A 26,336-nucleotide genomic window follows, 5' to 3' on the forward strand; every position below is an offset into this window, starting at 1 on the left:
TATCAAGGCCAACATGTCTCACATCCTCGTAGTTTCCTTTATTAAGATTCAGCACCCCTTGACTCTGAATCAACAACCGCACTCTCCATCTGGATAAAATTTTCTTTCATGTTATGGTCACTCTTCTCCAGGGGGTCTCGCACAACTAGATTGTCAATGATTCCTTTCTCATTACACAGCACCCAGTCTAAGATGGCCTGCTGTCTGGTTGGTTCCTCCACATATTGGTCAAGAAAACCATCTCACATACACTCCAGGAATTCCTCCTCTACAGCGTTGTGGCTAATTTGATTTGCCAAATCTCTGTGTAGATTAAAATCACCTATGATCACCAATATTCCCTTATCACATGCATCTCTAATTTCCTGTTTAATGCCATTCCCAGCATCACCATTACAGTTTTGGGAGTCTATATATGACACCTACTAATGTTTTTTGCCCCTTGGTATTTCTCAACTCTACCCATATGGCAACACATTGTCTGAGCTAATATCCTTTCTCATTATTGTGTTAATTTCCTCTTTAAACAACAAAGCTGCTCCACCACCTTTTCCTCTTTGCCTGGTCTTCCGAAATACTGAATACGCTGGGACATTCAATTCCCATCCCTGGTCACCCTGCAGCCATGTCTCTGTAATTGGGATTACATCATACCCCCTGTTTACATCTATCTGCATGATTAGTTGATCCACCTTAATGCAGGTGCTCCATGCATTAAGGCACAAAGTCTTGAAGCTTGTCCTTTTAACAGTGTTTGTCTGCTCCTTATTGTTCTCAATAGCCCTGTTTGAATCTTGTCCTTGGTTTCTCAGCCTACCACTTTTCTTATTCCCTCTTCTAGCTTTTGTTTTTGTCCTTGCTCCCTCCCACTCTGACTCCTTACATTGGTTCCCATCCCCCTGACATATTAGTTTAAACCCTCCCCACCCGCTGTAGCAAACACACCCCCCAGGACATCAGTCCTAGTCCTACCCGGATGTAAGCTGTCCAATTTGTACAAGCCCCACCTCCCCCCAGAACTGGTCCCAATGATCCAGTAATCTGAAATCCTCCCCCAACACTATCTTTGCAGACATGTATTCATCCGATATATCCTGTTATTTCTCCTCTGACGAGCACATGGCACCGGTACTAATCCTGAGATCACTACCTTTGAGGCCTGATTTCTTAACTTTCTTCCTCGCTCCCTGTATTCTGCTTTTAGGACCTCATTTGTTTTTTTGTTTACGTATGTCGTTTATACCGAAGTATACCATGACCACTGGCTGTTCACCCTCCACCTCTGGAATAACTTACACCCGCTCCAAGACAAATTTAGGATATCTGGTTGTATGGACGAGTTGGACAGAAGGGTCTGCTTGCGTGCTGTACACTCTATGACTCTGTGGTGCTGAGGCTTGACCTCCTTCTCAGTCATTTAGCACAGCTGAACTGGGAAATGGAGACTGAAATGGCAAATTATTACCTTGATCTGGCATTCAGTCCAGCGGGGCCTGAGGGGAATCTATTCTTTTGGGTTTTCTAGCACTTTCAAAAGAGAATATTGAAATTAAAAATTTGCTGGGCTTTGGAGGAAGGGCAGGAAGGAAAGAGCCTTATTGGATGGGCTTTACAAAGAGCTGATATGGGCATGATGAGTGGAATAGTTTCCTTCAGTGCTGGTTCTTGGATGAGTTATATTTGAAAGCTGCACAATATTACAAATCAGAAGCAAAGTGATAGGGTCAGCCACAAACTTGAAACATCCAACTCTGCACCCTCCCCACTTCCAAGAACCAAATGGGGAACCACAGCTTGTCCAGATCAGCTCTGTCTGATTTGGCCCATAACTACAATGGTTTGCGTGTTGAAAATTAAGTAGGATTCCTGTTTGACTTTCAATCAATGTAACACTCTTTGGAACATACAGAAAAGAATTTACAGAAGTTATACTGAACTTTTGTAGGTAACTGGTTCTGACTCAGTTGGACTGTAACATATTTTCATTGACAGGAAGGCGGGTGATCAGATGATGCTGATTTAAGCTCATTGACAAAATATCCAGATGGGAAATGAGGACAGTATTCTGTTTCAGATAATTGCTGACTCCCATTATTACATGCTGCACAATTAAGCACTGAATACGGCAGTGAAGTCTTGGGTTGATCTGTTGTGCGCCGTGCCTCACAGTTCTGAGACGTGCAATCCAAGTTGTATTGAAAGGTTTTTGTTTGCTTTTTACAAGTGATGCACTTGTAAACCTGAGGTTTTCATTCAGCTGTCAGTGAGTTGGAACCGAGCAGCAAGTGGTGAAGAATACAGTCTGAGGGCCTTAAAGGTTCATTGAAATTTTGATTATCTCCTCTTTCCCAAAAATGGCTCTATGCTGGTTAATAGGCAAGATGCCAAATGATCTACTCCAGGATAAGATGCAGTGCATAATTCATTTGCTTTTGTAAAACCAGCAAATGTCCAGAGCATCATGTTGTGTTCCATCACAGTGGCCAATAGACATGCAGGATTTTCAATGATTGGAAACTTCACCAAAGGAATCTCATTTCAGCCAAATGCCTGATTAATGACTCAGAAACCCAATGACTCATTATGTTTATTGCTTGTTTGATGAATATTTCTTTGTAAAATGGGTGATCAGTGGATTTCTGCATCTAACATTGCCACCAGCAACTTAATTATAATCTATTAGTCATTTTGTTGTCCAAAATCTGTGGGTTGTTTTTAATAAAATGCATGTTGTTCAAGCTTTTCATCTAGCAACCATCAGGACATTGTTCAGAAAAGATTTACAAAGATGTTGTGAGGGTTGGAGGGTTTGAGGCTGAATAGGCTGAGGGGCTATTTTCACTGGAGCATCGGAGGCTGAGGGGTGACCATATAGATGTTTATAAAATCATGAGGGGCATGGATGGGGTGAATAGCTAAGGTCTTTTTGCCAGATCGGGGAGTCCAAAACTAGAGGGATAGGTTTAATGTGAGAGGGGAATGATTTAAAAGGGACCTAAGAAGCAACTTCTTCACGCAGTGGGTGATGCGCGTATGGAATGAGCTGCCAGAGAAAGTGGTGGAGGCTGGTACAATTACAACATTTAAAAGGCATCTGGATGGGTACATGAATAGGAAGGGTTTACAGGGTAGGAACCAAATGCTAGCAAATGGGACTAGATTAATTTAGGATATCTGGTGGGCATGGACGAGTTGGACTGATGGATTTCTTCCTGTGCTGTACATCTCTATAATTCTATCAAATCAAAGTTGGAACAATATTTTATACTGTACCCTCTCCTCTCCTATTATATAATCTCTTGCATTCAGTGTTTGCTGTATGTAGTTTAACAGCCATTTTTTGAGCCGGTGCTTGTCTTAGAATTTCTTGAGCAGAATTTGGAAGCCTAGCAACAGCAGGAACAGCGGTAACACAACCAGATTTCCCACTCTCAATGGCATGCCCATTTGCTGGCATGGTCCTGCCTGTGGGCTCTTTACAAGCACATTGGCTTAGGGTGTGGAACAGTTACCGTCCTGCATGTGTTGAGTTGCCAGTTGATTAAGGACTCTCTATAAGGCTAGAACCTGTGACGGCATGGTAGCTCAGTGGTTAGCACGGCTCCCTCACAGCGCCAGGGACCTGGGTTCGATTCCAGCCTCCAGGCACTGTCTGTGTGGAGTTTGCACATTCTCCTTGTGTCTGCGTGGGTTTCCTCCGGTTTCCTCCCACAATCCAAAGATGTGCAGGATGGGTGGATTGGCCACACTAAATTGCCCATATTTTCTAGGGTAGGAAATGCACCGACAGGGTGGGTCTCGGTGGGATGCCCTTTGGAGGGTCAGTGTGGACTTGGTGGGCCGAATGGCCTGCTTTCATACTGTAGGGATTCTATGAAGTGAAATCTATGAAATGAAACTGAACAGGTAGCAGGCAGGCTAGCGTTCAGGGCTGAAACTGCACCGCCAGAGAAAGGAGGGAGTCTCTCGACGGCAGAACAAGGGGTGGAAGGAGGGTGAAGCATTCTGTTTTACCTTTGACACGTCCTTCCCTTTGTAACTAACTTGTAATTGGCCACAAGCAAACCTATAGATTCCCAGCTCTCTGCAGAGGATCTGGGAGAATTTGGAAATCAATCAACACACGTCCTTCCTTTTTTCTGCACTTTCCAATCAGGAGACTCCATGTAGTGGGTCGCATGTCATGGAATCATAGAACCCCTACAGTGTGGAAAGAGGCCGTTCTGCCCATCGAGTCTGCCCACCCTCCGAAGATCATCCCAACCAGATCCAGCAAACCCCGCCCCCGCCACATATCCCTGTAACTTTTCATTTACCATGGCTTGTCCATGATCCACCGAGCCTGCACTTTTGTATACAGTAGAGGGCAATTTAACATGGCCAATCCAATCTTGGGACTGTGGGAGGAAACCGGAGCACTCGGGTGAAACTCACGCAGACACGGGGAGAATGTGCAAACCCCACACAGACAGTGACCCAAGGCTGGAATCGCACCTGGCGCTGTGTGAAGCATTGCCTTTGATTTTTTTTTTCCACAGTAAGAAGATTTCATGAATATTTTTCAGTTTCATAACCAAAAACTGAACATAAGCCACTGACAGGTACTTTGAATCGAAAGGCTCCAATCCCAACTCTAGCTGGAGCCTGAATGTAGAGATGGGCTTTGATATTGTCTATTTTATGAGTATGACATTAAATATAAATGATTGGAAGATCATTGTAATGTTGATGCACTAGATTACCATATCTATTAAATATAGAACCCAACAGGGGGGGGATGTATTTTTTTCTTCTTACATGTTGACGAGTTGCCAGTCACAGCATGATGTTGAGTAAATAACTCATCCATGCTGTCAAGGGTGCAAATGGGTGGCCAATGTGGTTTCTGACTTTACAAATCGGGCCTTTTATTCACCCATGAGAATGAGTTGTCAGTTGAGAAAGTCGGCGGTGTGTGGGAAGCCAGAGATGTAATTCCGGGAAAGTAGAGATCACAGTTGCTGTGTGATGTTAATGTTTAGCACGTAGGGCTGGGTTTGGCAAGGAATCCAGCAGGCAGCTCTCGCTGGTGAATTGGGTAATCATAATTTTTAGATAACGACTGAGAAGGCAGTGAAACGACACGGAATTCATCAAACTGTAGAAAAGAAGCCGCCATCAGTAACTTTGCGACTGAGACAATGGCCAACTCGAGTGAGACAGTGACTGCAGAATCTGCAGAGCAACCGCAACTCATTGTGATCGATGGTCATACCTCAAGATGTTCGTGATGAATTGGACAAGGACAAGCAAAACTTTATAGAGATTTTTATGTCGTTGATTATTGGTTAGGTATCCCTGGGGGAACTGTGTCTGACAATGGACCTCAGTTATATTCAGAAGGGTTTTCAAAATTCATAAAACTGAATGGGTTTGCTGCTATTGTAGACTACTAATATGACTTATTTCCCTTTCTATTCTCTGTCTCTACTGAAACCTATTCCATATCTGATCGCCTGAACCAAGCTCATCTTTAACTATTGCCATTTAACAATGCCATCTTTGATTTAGACCACTACCCCCTCATCTTTCCCTAACTTTATATTTTTCTTGAATGTCATATATTCCTCAACAATCAGGTATCCATAATGGCTATCTGATCATATTTTACTTGCTTCAACGTGTACCATCAATTCATTCATTTTGCTGTGAAAAACACTAGGGTAGCCTGGTGTCTCAGTGGTTAACACTGCTAGCTCATAGCGCCAGGGCCCCGGATTCAATTCCAGCTTTCAGTGACCATCTATGGAATTTGCACGTTCTCCCCATGTCTGCGTAGGTTTCCTCCGGGTGCTTTGGATTCCTACCCTAGACCAAAGATGCGCAGGTGAGGTGGATTGGCCATGCTACATTATCCTGTAATGACCAGGGATGTGCAGGTTTGGTGAGTTAGCCATGTGAAATGCAGAGTTACAGCAATAAGGTTGGGGTTTGGTGGGATGCTGTTCATAGGGCTCATGCAGACTCAAATTGCCAACTGGCTTCTATCAGCACTGTAGGGATTCTGTGTACGCTGTGCACTTTCTGATTGACAGCCATCAGTTTTGTCTTTTTGTTATTTTGGTAACGTCTCATTTTGACTGTTGGTGTATTGTTAGATTTTGTTTCTCCCCTCTCTGTCTCTGACTGCCATTCTCTGACCTTCATTTCCCATGTAGCTGTTTTGCTGTCCTGTCTTGTATCTGTCCTTGATTTGCTACCCAAATTTTATTCTTCACCCCTCCTTGTTGAGGTTGAACCCTCTCCTTCCCTCGTTATGCAGCTTGCTACAACACAGTACTAGCATGCTTGAGATGCCAGGCAATCGGTACAAATCTCACTTTCTCTAATACAGGTGCCCTACACATCACAACCATTTCACCCACTTCAGTTTCTGAGACATGCATAGGATTAGAGAAATAAATTTACCCAATGCCAACTGGCATTTGCTCTGTTAGTGTTTCTGAGATTATCACCTTTGAGGGCCGTCTTTTCAATTTATCGCCTACTTTGACATGCTCCCTCAGCAGCACCTTTTTCCTGGTTCTGCCTATATCATTGGTACTAATGTGGAGCACGACTACTGGATCCTTTCCTTTCCTTCCCATTTAATGTTCTTCTCCAGCCTAGAGCAGATCTCCTGAACCTTGGCACTGGACAGAGACAATGCAGTCATCTGAACTCTCACTCTTTGTTGCAGAAAATGGTGTCAATCTCCATCACTATGTAATCTCCTACTACCAATGCAGTTCTCTTTATGTTCTCTACCCGCTATCAGGCTTGAATGGCTTCCTGTACCAGTTAGCCCTGGTCAGTTAACTCATCCACCCTGCAGTTCCCATTGTTATCCAACCAAGCTGAAAAATCCTCACATCTACTGTGGAATTGCAGAGGCTGAGGCCCCTATGCTCCTCTTGTATAGTGTCTCTTACTGCCTCTGTAGCAGTCACAATATCCTGTCTGTGAACACTGGCCAAATCAAATGACTGTATCCTAGGAGTTGTGACTACCTCCTGAAAGTGTCCAGGTATATTACCCATCTCTGAAATGCCATAGCTTCTGGATCTCTGCCTCCAGTCGACTGAGCTGATTTTCTTGTCGTTGCAGTCACTGAGTGTAGATGTGTTTCTTATGGGTCCCACTGCCAATCTGAAGTCCCACATCCTGCAAATACAATATGTCACCTGCCCTGTCGTTTTCATTGTGTCTACGCCCATTAATCAATGAATTAATTGACAATTAAAAACACTACATTTTCTAGTCAGTTCAGTCCTGCCAGTAAAATTTTCCAAATCTGATAAAAAGCTTACAGTTACAAATAATTGCACATAGTTAAGGGATTTAAAGAAAAAATCCCCATTAAACACCACACAGACCCTTATCTATTAAACATTGCACAGTACTCTTTCTCTTCGCTTAACACTCATGTTCCCCTTTCCCCAATAAACACCCACACTGCCCTCTTTATCTAGTAAACAGTTCAAGCTGCAGAATAGTAGCAGGCCAAATGCGTATTTTATTGAAGAATTATTGATGGAAATGAGTCCACAAACCCACTTGTGTATCCAGGTGGAGTGAGATGAATCCTGCTAAGATTAGCTGGTGTCTGCCTGGATCATTTTTGCTGCATATGGTTAACAACAGAGTCGTGTTGTCTCTCCTCCTGTGCAACTTGTACTAATGGCTGAGATTCTCAAATTGACATAGGAGATCAAGGCTTAGGGAAATGGGACGTGTGGCACAAGGTAATGAAGGAGAGGTAGGGATCTTTGAATAAATACAGAGGACTGTGATCTGTTCCCACTGTTGTAAACTATGACCACTCCTCCATGCTGTCAACACAACAGTTATATTCATTTAGATTCTCAGAGACTTTGAAACCCCTAAGCACTGTTCACAGGAAGGATCCCTAAGCTTCAGCTCTTGCTAACTTGCAGCCAGGTCCTCTGGCTTAAGTAGTTCTCCAAATACAGAGAGAAAGAGCGACCATGAGTCTACTCCCCATTTGCAGTGAATGTAAATGCTGCCTGTGTGTTTTGATGAGCTTTTTTGTTTTTATAAAGCTCGTGTATCAACCATGGGAGAAATGAAATCAAATAAAATCAGTAATCTTCCATGGAATAACCTGTTTTGGGAAGGCTCCCTCCTGATGAAGAAGTTGCAAAGGTTTGGATTTGTTCGCTGTTTACCTTTGGAGAATTTAACACTTGCTTGTGTTCAGGTGGGTTTGAAACCCATGAGAAAAAGCAACGAAGGTCTTTCGTCCAATTTGCTTTATATCTTGAGGATCTTTGCTCCCACTAGGCTTCAGCCTTGTCTTAGCTGACCGTTCCCCCGTGTGGCCCTATACAATTGAGTGTTGGCCTGCTGTCTGTACTGGAGGACTTGACAGTCAAGCTCAAACCTCCTTGCTCAACACCCAGTCCCCTCTCACCATGGATTACTGGCATTGTGACTAGACACGGACCTATCAGTCAGATGCTTTATGAATTCAGTTGAGGTCCAAGGACAAATTTTCAGAGCTTTGGGGAAAGAGTGCAAGAGTGGGACTGACTGGCTGGCTGTTTCCAACAAGATATAATGTGCTGAACGGTCTCCCGTCTGCACTGCATGGTTCTGTGAACAAAACTTGTTGATGGAAACAAATCTGTAATGTTCATCCTGCAGTGTTTTCACCCACTTTGTCTTTCATGGAAGCTTGCTGAAGGGAGTTTCTTGTTTATAGAGCTGGAAATCATAGTAGATTTATCTTAGTTTCTTTCTTAATTATAGTAAAGTCCTTTCCAACAGTCTCTTGTAATTACACCTTTGACTCCCTACTTTGTGACAGTACCTTCAACATATTACTTCAGGCCTGATGTTTTATTCCATTTTCCTCTCAGAACCTGTAAGAAGGATTAGATCAGGCAGCAACCAACTGCGCACAATTGAAAAGTCGATTAGAATTAGAAATTAAAATTTTACTTTGATCAGAAATGGCGCAGTGTAATTCCCTTGTCCATGGTTTATGTATGTCATTTTAATTACTAATATCTGGATGGATATATATTATTTAATTGTTCATTACCAAGTCCGTAAAGCACAGGCCCTTCTTAATTTTAACAGTAATTACCCTCATTTTCAAAGAGTAACTCGATTTACTATTTGAGATTGAGGAGGTGAATTTTGATCTTCGAAATTGATGCAGTCATTGCTACCGCGAGTTTGAATGTGTATCAAGTTAATTCAGTGAAGGTATAACGAGAGGATTTTACTCAGGAGCTGTATGCTGAATGTGGAAGTTCTGTGGTCTAGAATTTGCGAACACTTCATGGTTGTATATTGAAAATATGTCCTTGAAATATAAATTGGAAGGACCTCTGGAAATTTCAAGTCATTTCTTGACTCTCAGCATTTAAATGGCTCTTTCCCTTTAAAATGCTATGGAGCAATGGGGTATGAAGGATATTCTCCCTGTATTTATGTTTTGATAACCATGTACTGGGGTACATGATCAAGTAGAGCATGGGCAAAAACATAATGACTTATAGAGTCATACAACATGGAAACAGACCCTTTGGTCCAACCAACCTGTGCTGACCATAATCCCAAATGAAACTAGTCCCACCTGCCTGCTCCTGGCCCATATCCCTCCAAACATGTCTTCTTCATGTACTTATCCAGATGTCTTTTAAACAATGTACGCACATCCACTACTTCCTCTGGAAGTTTGTTCCACACAGGAACTATACTTTGTGTTTTAAAACAAAAAATACCCCTCATCAACTCCTCTTTTCACCTTAAAATTATGCCCCTTAGTCTTGAAATCCCTCATCCTCTGAAGAGACACCTGCCATTCAACTTATCCAAGGATTTCATGATTTTATAAACCTCTATAAGGTCACCCTCTCAGCCTCCTACTTTCCAGCGAAAAATGTCCCAGCCTATCCAGCCTCTTCTTATAACTCAAACCCTCCAGTCCTTGCAGCATCCTGGTAAGTCTCTTCCGAAGCCTCTCCAGCTTAGTAATATCCTGCCTATGACACGGAGACCAGAACTGAATACAGTACTCCAGCAGAGGCCTCTCCAATGTTCTATACAATCTTAGAGATCCATGTACATAGATAATTAAGATGTCATGAACAAATGTTTAAAGATATTGAAATCGCTGACAGAATTGTGGTTTTGATACCTCAAGGACTGGAAGTTATCCCACAGCAGCACAAGGCATTGGTTAGTCCACACTTGGGGCTGTAACCCTAACCCTCATTCTAACCAGAAGTGCTTGAGAAAAAGCTGCATAGATTTACCAGAACTCCATGTGTTGAATTACTTGGCATGATCGTACAGCTGAAGGTTCTATCCTCTAGAATTTACTGGGTAAGGAATGATCTGATTGAATTTTTCAGGGTATTAAGGGAGCAGGTATATTGTATATCCTTGAGTAATGGCTGATCTCTTGCATAAATCTAGCATGAATTTAAATCAAAAAATTCAATGAAAGTGCTCTCACTGCAGAGGTCAAACTTGCGTTGGTGCCAATCCTTTCGAGTCACAGAATAGCACTCCATAGTCTGCCTCATTTTCTGGTGTGTATGGAGGGACTGTTTCTGTGCATTGTGGGGTTCACAGCTGGGAGGTATGGTCCAAAAAATTCAAGGCAAATGTTCCAGTAGGGAAATTAGGACAGATTCTAATACACAAAGGACATTAGAAGTTGAACTATGTTTTGCAAATGGCAGTTGATGTTGGGTCACTTACTAATTTATTCATTTTTGACCTGAAATCTTTAAATTTAAAATGATAAATTTGTGTTAAGCAAAGGGCAAATGTGGATGTCTGGAGTTGGAATAATGAATGGTCGTGATCTCATAGAGTTGAGAGGCAAAATAGCCTTCTCTTGTTCTGAATTGTCAGTACTCTTGGCCAAAGCTCCCAGGATGACTCAGCCAACAAAGACTCAATGGAAGTAGGAGCCGTAAGAACAGGCAAAAACGAAGCCCTGTCGGCATTCTCCAGCATTGCAGATTGTTCAGGAATTTTGATTCTGCAAGGTAAATTATTGCTTGTTAGCGCTGAGTCCTTTCCCTCAGCAATCATAATGAAGGAGATAAATGCTAATGCACAGTACCGGTGCAACACAGTCCCAGATCAACAAATTCACACTCTTTTGAGAGCTGATATTTACTCACCTACCATCATTGTTGGTGGTACCTCACAGATGAGGCTGACTCTCCTCCACTATCGGGGTGAGACTGTAGGTGGCTGTACGGTCTAATATGTCTCTATTACACTTGGGGCAGAAGATGATCATGGGAAGGGGTGGTTGGTGGCATTGGTGTGACAGCACACTCCTTACGCTATTCTTGCCTGGCTTCCACTCTTTCCCAAGGTGCTTGACACCTTTCCTGATGCTGCTCCTCTGCTTTGGACGGTCTTGGGCCAGTGATTCCCAGGTGTGCGTGAGAATGCCGCACTTCACCAGTGAGGGAATCACTGAAGTGTTTTCTCTGCCCACCTGGGGCTGGCTTGCTGTTTCGGAGCTGGGAGTAGAGCACCTGCTCGGGGAGTCTTGTGTCGGTCATGTAGATGATGTACCCAGTCTATCGCAGCTGATCAAGGGTGGTCAGTGTCTTAATGCTGGGATGTTGGCCTGGCTTCAATGATAATGTTAGAACGCCACCACTTTATTAGTGAATTATTAGTTTCTCTTTTTGTCTTGTCACTTAATTTCTATTTAAATGGAGCCTAGTTATTTCCATGTTAATGTTTGGAGTAGCTTATACTGTAGCACAAATTACAACAATGACTGTGACTCCCTTCTGGATTGCTGAACTGTCGTAGCACTGGCCCAGCTCTGATCTGTTTGCAAATCTGTCCAGACTTCAGGTCACACAGCCCGTGCAGCCTAGAATTTGACATCCAATTTATCACTTCAGGTGTAAGAACATGATGGAAATGTCACTGGGGATAGCCAGAAATGCTCCTGATGTGCCAGTATCAAGCTGCAGTCAAAGTTGGTTAAAATGAAGAGGCTCTATTTGGGGATTTTTGCTTTCATGCTCCTCTGATCACCTCGGCGTCTTTATATTACACAGAATATTTTTTCTTCTGCTCTGTTAGTAGGAGCCCCAACCTGTTAAAATCGGCACATCATTTGCAGTGAATATATTGAGCCCTTGTGTGTTCATAACCCACAGTATCATTTTAAGATTTCTCTGTTATGTTCATAACTTGCATTCAAGGCCTGACTGTAGTCTTCTGTCTCATTAATAAACTTAGCTGCAGACTAGATTTACAGTTTTTGAGAATTTTTCCAAACCATTGTATATCCTGGCTTTCTGTTGTGTTGTGGTTTGTGCAGGTGATATAGCAAAGCTTGAATGTTGTTGTCATTTGTGATGCTTAATTGCTTTACAAAGGGAAGTTATTGCCTGGAGTAACCCTATCAGCTTTTTGCTGTCTCATCTTCCCACCTCAGGCTGTATTTAATTAGTGCTGTCAGCTTAACCAGGCCTGCATGTTGCTGAGCTCTGGCTAAATTGCTCAATGAATTTGTTATGCAGCAACCGGCTTAGATCCTCAGAATTCGAGGAGACTGTGGAATTACTGATCTCAAATTAAAATTCTCATGCGCTGTGTAGTCACTGGTGTGTAAATGAATGCCAAATATATCCAGCAGTAATTATGAACGTGGCAGCTGACAGAATGGGGCTATGCTACAGAATACATTGGGAATGTAATCGCAAGTGTGAATGCTTAGCAAGGGTGTGTTTCTACTGCATTTTCAGCACCTTCATGCAGTAGGTGCGAATTTAACAGCAGTCAGCAAGCAATATGACTTGAGCGTGCTGAAAATTATGCCAGTGAAACCTTGAACCTTTGGCATTTTATAACACAGGAGCAGGATTAGGCCAGTCAGCATGTTAAGTCAGTGATAACAACATTTGTTTCGACCACAATTGATCTGTGTCTTAACCGACCTATTTTGGTTCTATATCCCTCCAAATGCTTACCAAACAAAAACCTACCATGGTCAGTTTTGATGGTTTTCTTGACGTCTGACCACTTTTGGGCAATTTCCGGAGCGCCTCCACCCTTGTGTGAAGATTTGTTTTCTGATATTGTCATTGTCAGCCTGGCTCTTATTTTGAGGTCATGGCCCCTAGTTCTAAACTACCCCACCAAAGGAAATATTATCTTCTTTCTCTCTACTTTGTTAAACTCTTTAATAATCTGTACTGCTTCATTTCGATCATCCATTTAGTGTTCTAGCAAATGCTAGCCTGCTATATGTAACATTCCTGTTTGTCACGGAGAGGGCTTGTTTGAAAGGTATCAGTCCCAGTTGGCTAGAGCTGGGGCGCCTTATAGCTGCAGTGCTTCCTGCTATGAACCAGTGAGGTAGAGCAGAGCGTCTTTTAGAATAGGGTACGCTGGGGTTGAGGGTATGAATCAGCTCTCCATGAAGTCAAGCAATTTGCTTCCATTACTGTAACAGTTGAACAGCTGTATGTTAAATGACAGTCATGTTTGCTTCCTCTCAACTTCTTGTGGACGTGGATAATGGAGGATGTGAGTTATTGATTGGAAGCCTCTGTTTGGCCTTTGGCCTCTCGTTTCCCACTTCCAGCAGTACCATCTCCCGCTCCCTACCCTTAGGCTTCCAGCCTGTACTGCTCTTACATTTATTGCTCTCTGGTGTCCCAGTGCAATTCTTGAGGCATCTCTGACAGGGGCTGTTCATTGAACATGAAATCTCAGCTGATTGTTGACTTCCTTGAATTAAAGTTCCGAGTCAGATGATGAGTGGCTTGGAGGGGAGCTTGCTGGTGGCGGTGTTCCCATGTTGCTGCTGTCCTTGTCCTTTTAGCTGGTAGAACAGTGGACTTGGACGGTGCTGTGGAAGGAGCCTTGTTAATTCTCTGTCCATTGGTGCTCTGCTGCTGTGGTAGGGAACAAGGGGGGCTGATGAGGCTATGTGTTGACTGTCCTACATGGCAGAAAACTCAACTGGCTGAAATTGTAGAATGGTGCAAAATATTTCTAACACAACATTATAACTGATCAAATATCCTCTTTCCAGGTGGCAGAAGATCACACTGTTCATGTGTCATTTTACATTTTACCTTTAATAGTGTTACAGTTTTCCAGAAGGGTCATTCAGAGAGTTCAGAACTGTAATTTCAAACATCCTGAGTTATGTATTAAATATTGAAGGATTGAAATTGCACTGAAGTGGGGGATGGATGTGATGGTAATAGAGATAGCATTGACAGAGATCATCACTTCCTCGCTATGACCAGTACCGTCTTATCTCAAGTGTCCCTCGATTCCTGCTCAAGGCATTGCTCTTTGGCTCACTTTATGGTACATCTATAAACCTGGGACACTCTAACATCGCCAGGTACTGGGCTAGCTGCCACAGCAACTTGAGTTCAAGTTTTCTGCTTTTTAGTTTCCACGTTCTGTGGTTGCAGCAACAATGTCCATGTTTCTCTGTCACTGCTCACTCCCAGCTTCCAATGAGCAGATAATAACAGCAAACCTGCATGTGCAGGGTAAACAGTCACACACTGCTCCTACTGCTGAGGGTCTACATAACAGAATGTCTGCCTTACTATAATGTGCAATACAACTTCGCTTTCTTTTAGACTCAAGAGTTATAACATTTAAAGGACACTTAGATAGGTACATGAATAGGAAGGGTTTGGAGGGATACGAGCCAGGACCAAGCAGGTTGGACTAGTTTAGTTTGGGATTATGTTCAGTGTGGATTGGTTGGACTGAAGGGTCTCTTTCTGTGCTGTATGACTGACAATTTGGGATACAGTATATGAATGATACACCGTGATAAAAACATGCTTAATTTGGTGTTTTTGTTTAACTTATCTGTCCTTGCTTGTTTTATTTTCTCTTGACATTGTTCAACTCAACTTGTTTTTTTTTGTCATCTGATTTGTAAAATTTCCTGCTTTTCTGACAAATCTTTTTGCTTCTTAAGCTGAAATTAAAACCTGCGAAATAGAAATTAAATTGGACTTTTAAATTAGCCATTACAACTGACTGCAGTAATCTTTACTTATAATTAGGCAAATGTGTGAGACAGCTTAGCATTAAATTAGGTTGATGATCTGAATCATTTTGCTCATCAGGGAATTTTAATAAAAGTGCAGGTATTAAAATATGGAAGACATTCTGACACTCCCAGCTCAAAATCACACTGTAAAATAATAGACAAATGGCTTCACACATTAATCTTGCTATGATTTCTGGCAGAGGATTACTTGTTAATTTGCTCAAAGTTCCCTCTATAATGGAGAGAAATATCATGCTGAATACATTGGGCAATTCAGACTGTTCAACAACCTAGTTTCAAGACCCTAAATCAACGATCGTCTTTATTTTTAAGCAAAACACGAGTTATTGTATTTCCTTAAAGTTGAGCAGTTGTAAATTTTGCAAACATAATATTGTGAAAGATCTGCTAAACATGGAAGCAGAGACAAAGCAATTCAGTCATTAAAAAAAGGGTTTAGTTTTCTAATAAAATCAGAAGCAGCTTGTATACTTATGGGAAAATCAGACTAATGAGAAATTAAGCATTTTGTTAGATTGTAGAGAGAGGTTTATAATTTTGTCAAAGATCAGTAATCTTGAGGACTGAGAGAATACTAGATTTCCACAAAGCATGACCGAGACATTTTTGATTAAGAAGGGTAAAAAGGAAAATGAGGGTAAACCAGCAAGAAGCATAAACACACATGCAACATCAACAGGTATGCTATAGGAAGTGATTAACTAAACAAAAGTGGGTCTCTTGGAGATACTGGAAGAAAAATGCCATAAAGAGTGGGAATGACTCTTACTAATCAGACTTTAATGGAGTGTCAATGTGATCACTACATTTATTTTCCAAATATTACTGTTTCTTTTCCCGGTTTCACCCTTCGCGATAGAGATAGGAGAAATTATAATGGGGAATGAGGAAATAATAGAGACATTTCCAAGCCCAGGTCGCAGACTCATGATCAGGATGAAATGCAGGTTAGTAATCTAGAAATACTAGTAACAGGATCCCATAGCCATGGAGTGAATGTTTCCTCTCGTGGAACAGTCTTGAACAAGAGGTCATAGTTTTAGGTTAAGGGGTGGTAGATTGAAAACAGATGAAGAGGAATTGTCCTCTCAAAGTTTTGTAAATCTGTGGAATTGCCTACCCACAAAGTGTGGTGGACTCTGGGACGTTGAGTAAGTTAAAGGAGGAGACAGACAGAATTTTACTTAGTCATGGGTTAAAGAGTTCCAGGGAACAGACAGGAGGGTCGAGTTGAGACCGAGATGAGAACAGCTCTGATAGTGTTAAGTGGTGGAGCAGGCTTGAAGGCCTGAACTGCCACTTTCTGCCCCTATTGTTACGTTCATTTGAAGGAGATTGGGAGCTAGAGGAGGATTTTTAAGCAAGTATTGAATTGACAGGCTGTTTTCTGAAAGCCCCTCCAGTGCTGAACTTGACAGCTGGGAGAGCTGATTGAAATACCCGAGCACTGGTAGATCCAGCATGGAGTTTGGAGAAAGAGAGCGCCTCTCACATTTGAGGCCTCCTCTGATGACTTATATTGATTTGTACAGTGTGCCCGCAGCTGCAAGTGGGAAGGGTGACATGAATGAGGCATCAACAGCTGTCCCTTCCTGCTCCTCCATTGTTATAAAGGGGAGATAGGCCTCCCACTCTGAGAACTAAAACTGAAACACGCAGAGAGGAGTGCCCCACCCTGTAATCTGTAAAAGGAGTGTGAAAAGTGCTGTCTCTTGCTTTTCAGCAACTTCTAGTGGTTAAATAAAATAAATCCCTGTCACTCACTTTAAAATCAACAAGTCTCAATTTATTTTTCTTACTCTAACAATGAACAAATTAACTTAAACTATTAACAAATGGAATAAACCCCCTTCTAACTACTAACTATTCCTGAATAAAGCAAGATTCTAATTGTATGCTGTTCCAATAAATACAAGTCCCACTTAAATAAAATAAAAGAAATAGAATTTAGTCTCTCGAAGTAACAGCCAGGGTACATGTCTTTTGGAATGTTCTGTGCCTTCTCCATTGATTCTTCTGTTAGGTTATATTAACCAGTTGTGCCGTTGGTACCATTGGTGTTTAGTTGGTGCCTTCTCTAAGACATAGAGGAGACTGTGAGAGCCAGAGATTCTCTCTTGAGAGTTGAGGACCATTAACTTTGGTGGATGGCAGCTAGCTCTAGGGTTCTTTGTCCAACTGCCCCCTTATTTTGGTATCCTTGGATGACATATCAATAGTTCTTACAATAAGATTGGTCCTATGTCGTCAAAACTACCTGATTTTAAATTTAATAGGTTTTTGGTATCTAAGTGCGTGGTTCAAATTGATTGGCTAAATTCATAAACGTGTTGCCTTGGTAGAAACTGCTGCTTGGCCTGCTAACTCTCTGGCCCTTTGATAAAATATTTCAATTTGGGTGCTGTCTGTGTACTTGCAAACTTTTGTGTTGCTGCTCACTGACATCTATTTTAAATCTCTAAGCACAGAAAAAGCACATGATCTTTTAAAGGGACCACACAATGCTTCCCCCCGCCTAGCATTTGACAAACACCAAATTCTAACTTCGTGCTTCCCACTCCACAAGTACCCTACCTAACTTCACAGCACCATCCATCTGTATAGGTTTCAAATGCATGTGTGGTCTGGCACTTTGTACATGGTGAGTAAGTAAAGCCCATGTGGGCACTTTCGATTTGCCACTGAGAGAGTGGGAGGAACTCCTGGTTGCAACTTTCCTTAAAATTGACTGGAAGCAGGAATGTACTCGTGGATTTCTACACCAGCTGATAGCACTGAATTGCCAGTGCTCCCATCTTTGAGCCAACCACCTTCAGCTCTTTGTTCTCCAGCGTGAAAGCAGATGAACAAAAAAAGTTGAAAGATAGTGGGGATCAAAGAGTCCAATGGGAATGAGAAACGTGAAGAAACAGAACTAGAGAATTTAAAGGGAGGGATGAAATATGACAAATTCCCTGCACGAGATGGCCTATATTCTACTTTTAAAGTGCAGCGACAGGTTTTCAAGATTCAAGAATAGTCTCCTTGGATTGGAAGGTCGTGTCCCACAATCTCGTTGTTCATGGAGAGAAGGAACCTTTTCCAGTCTATGCCATTTGTTTAGATGAGGGGTCCAGGTTTGTTGTATGCAGGTTTGTTGGTAATACAAAGTCAGAAAGACAAGTGAGCTGTGAGAAGAATGTAAAGCAGGTGCAAAGCGATATTGTCATGTAAAGTAGGTGCAAAGCGATATTGACATGTTAAATGAATTGACCACAATATGGCGGATGAAGTAGCGAAGTTCTAAAATTTCCACTTTTTGAGTGAAAAATAGAAAACCAAATTAGACTTGGAAATTATGAGTACTGGGAAATATTCGTTTTCAAAGAGACTTAATTGACTGGCTTGTACATGAATCTCCGGAAATTAACGTTCAGGTACAGGAGACACTTAGGAAAATAAATGGTGTGTCAGCCTTAATTATGAAGAGGTCAGACTGTAACGGTAAAGAAATCTCATCACACTTATGTAAGGCCTAGGTGAGACCAGTAGTCTGCAGCCAATTTTGATCTCCTTACCTAGGGAAGGACATTTTTGATTTTGAGGACAGTAGCAATGAAGGTTCAAAAGGCTGATTTCTGAAGTGTGTGGGCATCTTTAATGTGGAGAGACCAGGCCAATGTTCCATTATTAGAATAATGACATTTGGAGAATTCCCCATTTGTGAGTAGACTTTTCCCCCCGGCAGGTAAGTCAGGAATATGGCATGTTACTTTTGAAATAATGGGTCAGCCGTTTTGAACTGTGGTGAGGAGAAACTCCTTCATTCAAAACATCATGAATCTATCAGATTCTCAAACCTAGATATTCAGCTGTTTGAATATATTCACAACAGAGATGAGCAGATTAGTGGAATGAAGGGATGTAGGATAAAGCAGGATGGTACAGCCATGAATTTATTAAATGGTGGACCAAGGTATTATACTTCTGTTTCTGTTTGTTCTTTTCCAGAGTACTGCCCTTATTTATCTGGCATTTACGATGCAGTAAAAAACATGTGTGCTGCCAAACAAAAATTTGGCGTCAAGCTGCATGAGAAGATTTCAGGACAAATGTCCAAAAGCTTAGCCAAAGCACAAAAAGGTTTTAAGCAGCATCTTTAAAGACAAAAGGAAGGAAGAAATGCAGATAAGCTTGGGAAGAGAATGTGAGAGCTTAGCACAGCTGCCAATGTGATAGGATTACATTTGGAGGTATCAGATCAGGTGTCCAGAATTTGGAGACTGCAGATATATTTGTAGTGGGGAGCTGAAGGAAACGACAGAAAAACAGAGGGCAGAGGCCACATGGAGATTTGGGGGAAAAAGGAGCTGAGAATTTTAACATTGAAGCATTGTTTAACTAGGTGCTAGTGCAGGTCTTTGAGCAGAGTGGTTATAGGCGAATGGAATTTGGTGTGACTAAGAACATAGGCACTAGAGGTTTGGACAATCTCACATTAACAGGAGGTAAAAATTGGTTGGCTGATCCAGGAGTGTTCCACAACTGCTTACGTTCCAGGAAAGTGGGTATCAGAACGTTCAAGGATTTTGGAAAGGAAAGAGAGGTTAGAGTTGGGGATAATAGTTAGCAAAGACAGAAGGTGTATTGCTATAAAAACTTCCATTCAAACTTCTCAGTGTGTACTCATCAGGACAGATTTACAAGAATGCTGAATCCCAAAGGAAACAATAATTTATGCTGCATGAGAAGAAGGCACTTGTTTGATTGGCAAGTGGACTCCGATTGGATGGAATACTGACATTGGAGAACACACCAGCGAACAGTTAACTTCTCATCATTGGTTTAATTCAAACCAGACAAGTTAACCTTGATTGGTCAAGGCATTAACACAGAGGATGCATGAGGCTGTCCCCCTTTTTGAGTGAAAAAGGGTGCATTGTGTTGATATATTCCTTCTGTTTGCCAAGGACAAGGTGCTGTCCTGTGATATGCACCTGTGAGCAAAGCTGCGAACCTGATTGATCAAGTTAAATTCAGAGATAGTAGGAACTGCAGATGCTGGAGAATCTGAGATAACAAGGTGTAGAGCTGGATGAACACAGCAGGCCAAGCAGCTGAAGAAGTGTCTAGGCCCGAAACGTCAGCCTTCCTGCTCCTCTGATGCTGCTTGGCCTGCTGTGTTCATCCAGTTCTACACCTTGTTATCTCTGATCGAGTTAAATTGTTGTCCTTAATGTAACTCATGGCACAGTTGGGATTGTTTCACAAGTTACGCTTAATTACAAAAACACATCAATTGCTAGAGACTAAATTTTGAGTTTTGCAAGGACAGGCTGGTTGAGTGTGGTCAGTACTCTGCCTGTGTTACCAATGGATGATCCTAGCATTTTGAGCAGTTTCAGCAGAATTGAAAGAGTTCGTGTTCCAGAGGGTTTGGTTGCAATGTCACCAAACCACAGAATTGTGACAGTGTAGAAGGAGGCCATTTAGCGCAGAGTGTCTGCATTGGCTGTCTGAGCATTTTGACTTAGGGTGTCTATTGCCTATCCTTTCCCTCTAACCCTGCCCATTGTTTCCTTTTAAATAATTATCTCATACCCTTGTGGAATGTCTTAATTGAATCTTCCTCCAGTGCACTTACAGTGCATCCCAGACCCTAAATATCAATGTGAAAATGTTTTTTTTCTTATTAACTTTGTTTCTTTTACAGTTCACTTTAAATCTGTATCTGCTTGTTACAGAGTCATAGAGTCATACAGCACAGAAACAGACCCTGAGGTCCAACCTATCCATGCCGACCATAATCCCAAACTAAACTCGCCTCACCTGCCTGCTCCTGGCCCGTATCCCTCCAAACCTTGCTTATTCATGTACCTATCCAATTGTCTTTTAAACGTTGTAACTATTCCTGCATCCTCCACTTCCTCTGCAAGTTCATTTCACGCGCGACCCACTCATGTGTAAAAAAAATTGCCCCTCATATCTTTTTTAAATCTTTCTCCTTTCACCTTAAAAATAAGCCCCCTCGTTTTGAAATCCCCAACCCTAGGGAAAGACATCTACTATTCATCTTATCTATATCCCTCATGATTTTATAAACCTCTATAAGGTCACCCCTCAACCACCTAGGGTGAAAAATGTCTCAACCTATCCAGCTTCTCCTTATAACTTAAACCCTTCATTCCCAGCAACTTTGTGGTAAATCTTTTCTGAACCCTGTCCAGTTTAATAATATCCTTCCTATAACAGGGCGACCAGAACTGGACACAGTACTCCAGAAGAGACCTCAGCAACATCCTGTACAACCTCAACGTGACGTCCCAACTCCTATACTCAAAGCACTAAGCAATGAATGACAAGGGTGCTGCACACATTCTTCATCTCCCTGTCTACCTGTGGTGCAAACTTCCAAGGATGATGTACCTGAACCCTTAACTCTCTTTGTACTACAACACTATCTGAGGCCCTATTTTTAATTGAATAAGTCCTTCCCTGGTTTGTTTTACCGAAAGGCAATACCTAGTATATAACTCTTGATCCTTTTATCATCAGGAACAGTCTCTCCCAATCCATACTACCCATCCTGCTCATATGTCTATCAGATCTTGCCTTAGTCAGTTCTCCAAGGAGAACAGTCTCAACTTCTCCAATCATAATTGAAGTTTCTCATTGCTGTAAACCACTTCTGCATTGTCTCCAATGCATTCACATCCTGCCTATAACCTAGAACTGTAGACAATGCTGCAGCTGAGATCTTATGTAAGTTCTTCATAACTTCCTTGCTGTTGTATTCTACGTTGTATTAAACCCAGAATACTCTATGCTTTGTTAAAACCTCACCCAACCTGTCCTGCCACCATTAATGATTAATGAACAAGTACACTCAGGTCTCATCGCTCGTGCACACCTAAAGAATAGTACCCCTTCCTTTATATTGTGTCTCCACTTTGTTTTGTGGCAAAATGTATCAGCTCACACTTCTTTGGTGTTGTGTAGGAATGTGTTGTGTTGGGACGATTGATCTACTGTAGAGATGGGTTTTGAAGGGGGAGTTGATACGCCGTATGGATGTGTTTTAATGAGAAGAATAAGATTAAATTGTTCAAATGACCTTTCTCATGACTGCATTTCTTTTGATTCGGCTGCGATTTAAAATAACTTGAGTCATGAGAATATTTCTTAGACCTGTGACAATATTGGTGCTTATTTTATGCTTTGTGTCATTTTGCAGGTGTACTGGCGAACGATCAACTGAGACAACCAGAGCAAAATTCGCCCCCTCCCCCGCAACCTCGCCTTGGAATTAATGCCATCGCTTTGAACTAGAAATGAGAATGTGGTTCCTGTTGAGTCATTTTTTTGCATTGTCATTCATTTGCTGCTTGGCAGGTAAGTTGAGCGTTGGGCATGACACTGACGTGAAGGGTTTTCTGCTGCTCCCCTTGGCATGATTTCAGATGCAAAACACTTCAAGGTCAGCACTGAATTTTCGTGAAAAGTTAATCTTTGCACCTACAGCTTCCGTCGATGGCTGCATTCTTGAAGCCTGAAGTCGGGTGAATGTGTGGTTTTCGATGCTGATGAGCTAAATAATGATGAACTGAATAGTGGAAGAATTAGGGTCGCTATTAAAACATCGTCTCCTTTTGTCTCTCTGTTTGAACCGTTGAATGTCCCGTGCCCCTGAATTCCTGTGTATTTCATACCGTTTTACATTAAAAACTCTTTTACATGAGCTCAGTGGAATATGGTTGAACATAATCCTTCCACAAAGCCTGTTGGATTCATGTCTTGATATCTGACTGACAACTTGGACATCTATCTTGCTTACTGTTATATCTTGGGGTCTTCCAGGTTCTTGCATGAGGCAATGGGTCATCATAATGTGAAAAATAGCCTGATTCCCTGATGGCGTGCAGCATCTTTTATTTTCATTATGAAAATCACTGCAAAGCAGAAAGATGGTAATTTATTTCTTCCTGGTGTTGTGCGCTAGTACTGAGTACACATGAATTATGGATGCAAAGACGCATCCAGCTTTGCAAAGCTGTAATGTTCAATTTGACGGGAGCCAAAAGCAGGCAGCTCATCAGCGTCACCAGCTGACGCTTTGAATGTTCTGCAAATCTGTTACTTCATTCCCAGCTGTCACTTTGAGGCCAGCATCAAGTTACCAAATTGTGAAGATGCTTAGGAAAACAATTTCTTTGGGAATCATGCCTGAACATCAAGCTTTTCCTTCACAAACTAACTTGAGAGAAGGGTAATTCTTCCTGGCATTCAAGGCAGGTAAAGATCATGAAGTGAATTTAAGTTATAGTAAAGGTGGATGCTGTTTATTCTGTCTGGCCATTTCTGAACTGCATCAGCGCGCTTAATGTTTAACCCTGGACATTATGAAGGTGAACAAAAAAAAAAGCAGTGAAACATTACTGCATCAGTGCAAAAAATGTAAAGTATTGGATGGACAGTGGAAAATTGATTACATAAAGTGCCTGCTGAATGATCTGTTGGGCTCTGCTGAACGTGATCAATATTTTCCCATTGACTCAAGTTCAGGCACCGAACTCTCGAAAGTCTTTAAACGGCTGGAAGCATTTGTTGTAAAAATATGTGTTACAGTGATGGTAAGTGGGACGTAGATTCAGTGAAAAACAAAGGCTTTTTTTTAGTATTGAGACCAATAGTAATGATAAATTTGGCAGATTTGACTAAATGAGTATTGCCATTTGCTGTCAGTAACAGACAATGTACTTTAGGGAGGTGGTTGGAAACCCAACGTATGTAGAACACAGTAAAGTTTTCATGCTTGCGTCTTGATTTTTACAATGTAACCTGACTGCTCCTTGTTATACTGCCATCCCCAATGCTGTCTGGAATAAACAAATCTCCGCTGGTCTTAGAGGTGTTCTCCATGGAGCCTGGATTATGCAGCACTTACATCCATTAAGTTAAGAGAAGTCTCAATACAGAGTTGTGTGCATCTGGCTATGTTCCTTGTTATTCACTGTTGAACGTCTCCTAGTTGTGATCACTGAACTAATTTCCAAGCTTTTTAGTCCCATAATGGAACAATGCACTTTGACTTGATAGACTGTATTCTTCTAAACTTGGTTATCCTTAGTAAATTCTTGTGGAGATGTGAAGACAACTGGTGCCATTCTCTGAGTGTTTGGTTGGTACGAAATGAAGCCTGTGACACATTAAAGATGATTGTGGGGCAGAGGAGGTGTGGATGAGTAGGTTGAAAGTCACAATTATTCAGGAAGTTGTGTTCTCAGAAATTCATCTTAGATGATAATGATATATATAAGATTAAAGTTGCATGTTACAAGACATAATCTAAAGTAACAAGAATGAGAAGTTAATGAGAAAGATCTATTTATGAATAATGGATGCATTTAAGAATACAGCACCAATTCTTCTAGATCTTTAGCATCAGTTAATATGTATTTGTTGCTTTATTAATCTGAAAGTTAAATATACCTGCCGCTATGGCTTGCATTGTTTATCCTTGATGATTTCTGGGATATATGTGTTTTTTTTTTGTCAGAATGTATCTCTGAGCTGACAGTGGTCTTTGTTTTAGCACACTACCAAGTCCTTACAGGTCTAATGGAAAGTTATCCTCTATTGCCTGCTCAGTTGAGTGATAACGTGAATTCTAGAATTCTTGGTGCATCAATTGGTCACAGGTTGATGATTAGTTGGTAGATTTATTCTGTGGTCAAGTTGAATCTTTTGCTGATTTTTAATGTTCTAAACATTGAAGGCATTGTCAGTCAAACTTAGGATTGCCCACTGCAAACTGGTACTGACATTTAAATAAGGCAGTAGCTTAAATTGTAACCTACGTAAACCTGAATTAAAGCTATTGCTTAAATGATATTTGTTTGTTCCCCTGCTGTACTCTGTTGCTGAGTTGTGAAACTAAGTGCAGATCCATCATCCTGATTAAAGATGTGTGCACCTTTTTATTTGCAGAGTTTGCTGACTGCAGTGTTGAGAAACTCTGGAATTATTCCCAAAAATATATGGGCTAGATATGACTTTGTATTAATTGGAACTGAATTCACGCATCTCGTAATGTGTCCTCCCAGTTTGACTTTTTGTGGTGTTTTAGGTTTTAACATGTTTTGCCTGCATGGTTTCTCGGCGTGTGAGCTCATAACAGCACAGTCAGGGTAGCAGTGCATCTGAAACCTTAGTTATCAGTGCAACAAACAACACATCTCCTCAATTGAAGGGACTTGGAAATGAAGGAGAATGATTAAGAAAGAAGATGAATTAGAAATCAAATGCAGAAACACAAGGATTGAAAGGGTGATTGATTAGAGAAGGGGAAGAAGTAAGAGAAAAAGATCATTTAAATGTTGAATCTGATTGTTTACAAAATTTCAAAAACTGACTCTCAAACTGAAAGATTGGCAGTTTTATTCGCATTCAGGACAGAAGAGGCTGGTTGGAAATCATTGAACGCTTATTACACCATTAGGGGTTACATTTCCAACTTTGAATGGAGTATTAATGCAAGATGTGTGCTAGGAATACATTTTGTATTCGTTGAGGAGTTATATTGGGTAATGTTGAGCCAGGCAGATGTGGTTAAATCACTGAACGAGCTGGCAGTTGTAAATGTCAACATTCAGGCTGAAACTCAAATCTCCCAACTCCATGGTTATGACCTGCGAACCTTATTTAAGGAGAAGAGTCAATCTTCTTTTGCCAGATGATAAAATTAGGTCATGAAAAGTTATCAAAATGATTATTTGAGTTTGATAGTTGTGAAAAACTTTACCACCTAAGAAACGGTGTTAATTTATGTGAGGTGAAGGATAGTTTGGTGCCTTGGTTTCATTACATTCTGTAATAATGCAGTAGTAACTTACTGTTATGAAGGCATGTCGTGCATATGGTGAAGGAAAGTCCAGTTTCCATCGTGTGAACCATGTCCTTTATATTTGGAGTGAGACACAGTTGTTTATGATCCGTTTCATGAAGGCTCATCAGTCTGATTCAGAATATTTTTGTGTTTCCTATCATCCTCTGAGGAAACCTAATGAAGCCTTGTAATGCAGGGTGCATTAGCACAGTTTTGCAGAATTTCCACATGACTTGTTTGGACCAAAAGGTAAAAGGTACAGGAGTGATTTGTCAAGGTAATGTTCTTATTCGCATTATATGTCATTATCTTTTGTAGCTGTCTCTTGCTATCAACCAGGTAATGAGTGAAAGTTATGCTTTTGGAATAATTTCC

At 41.4% G+C, this 26,336-nt stretch overlaps 1 protein-coding gene across 1 annotated transcript in view; it reads left to right on the forward strand.

The window, feature by feature from the left end:
* cntn1b (contactin 1b) overlaps nt 1-26,336 on the forward strand; it is a 685,547-nt gene that overhangs the window by 241,932 nt on the left and 417,279 nt on the right. Inside the window, exon 3 of the mRNA XM_048607547.1 lies at nt 22,311-22,468. Coding sequence (XP_048463504.1) covers nt 22,408-22,468 — 61 coding nt within the window. The 5' untranslated portion in view covers nt 22,311-22,407. The remainder of the gene's footprint in view (nt 1-22,310; nt 22,469-26,336) is intronic.

The sequence above is a fragment of the Rhincodon typus genome, chromosome 18 (assembly GCF_021869965.1).
Source record: "Rhincodon typus isolate 14 chromosome 18, sRhiTyp1.1, whole genome shotgun sequence".
In the NCBI taxonomy this organism is placed as follows: domain Eukaryota; kingdom Metazoa; phylum Chordata; class Chondrichthyes; order Orectolobiformes; family Rhincodontidae; genus Rhincodon; species Rhincodon typus.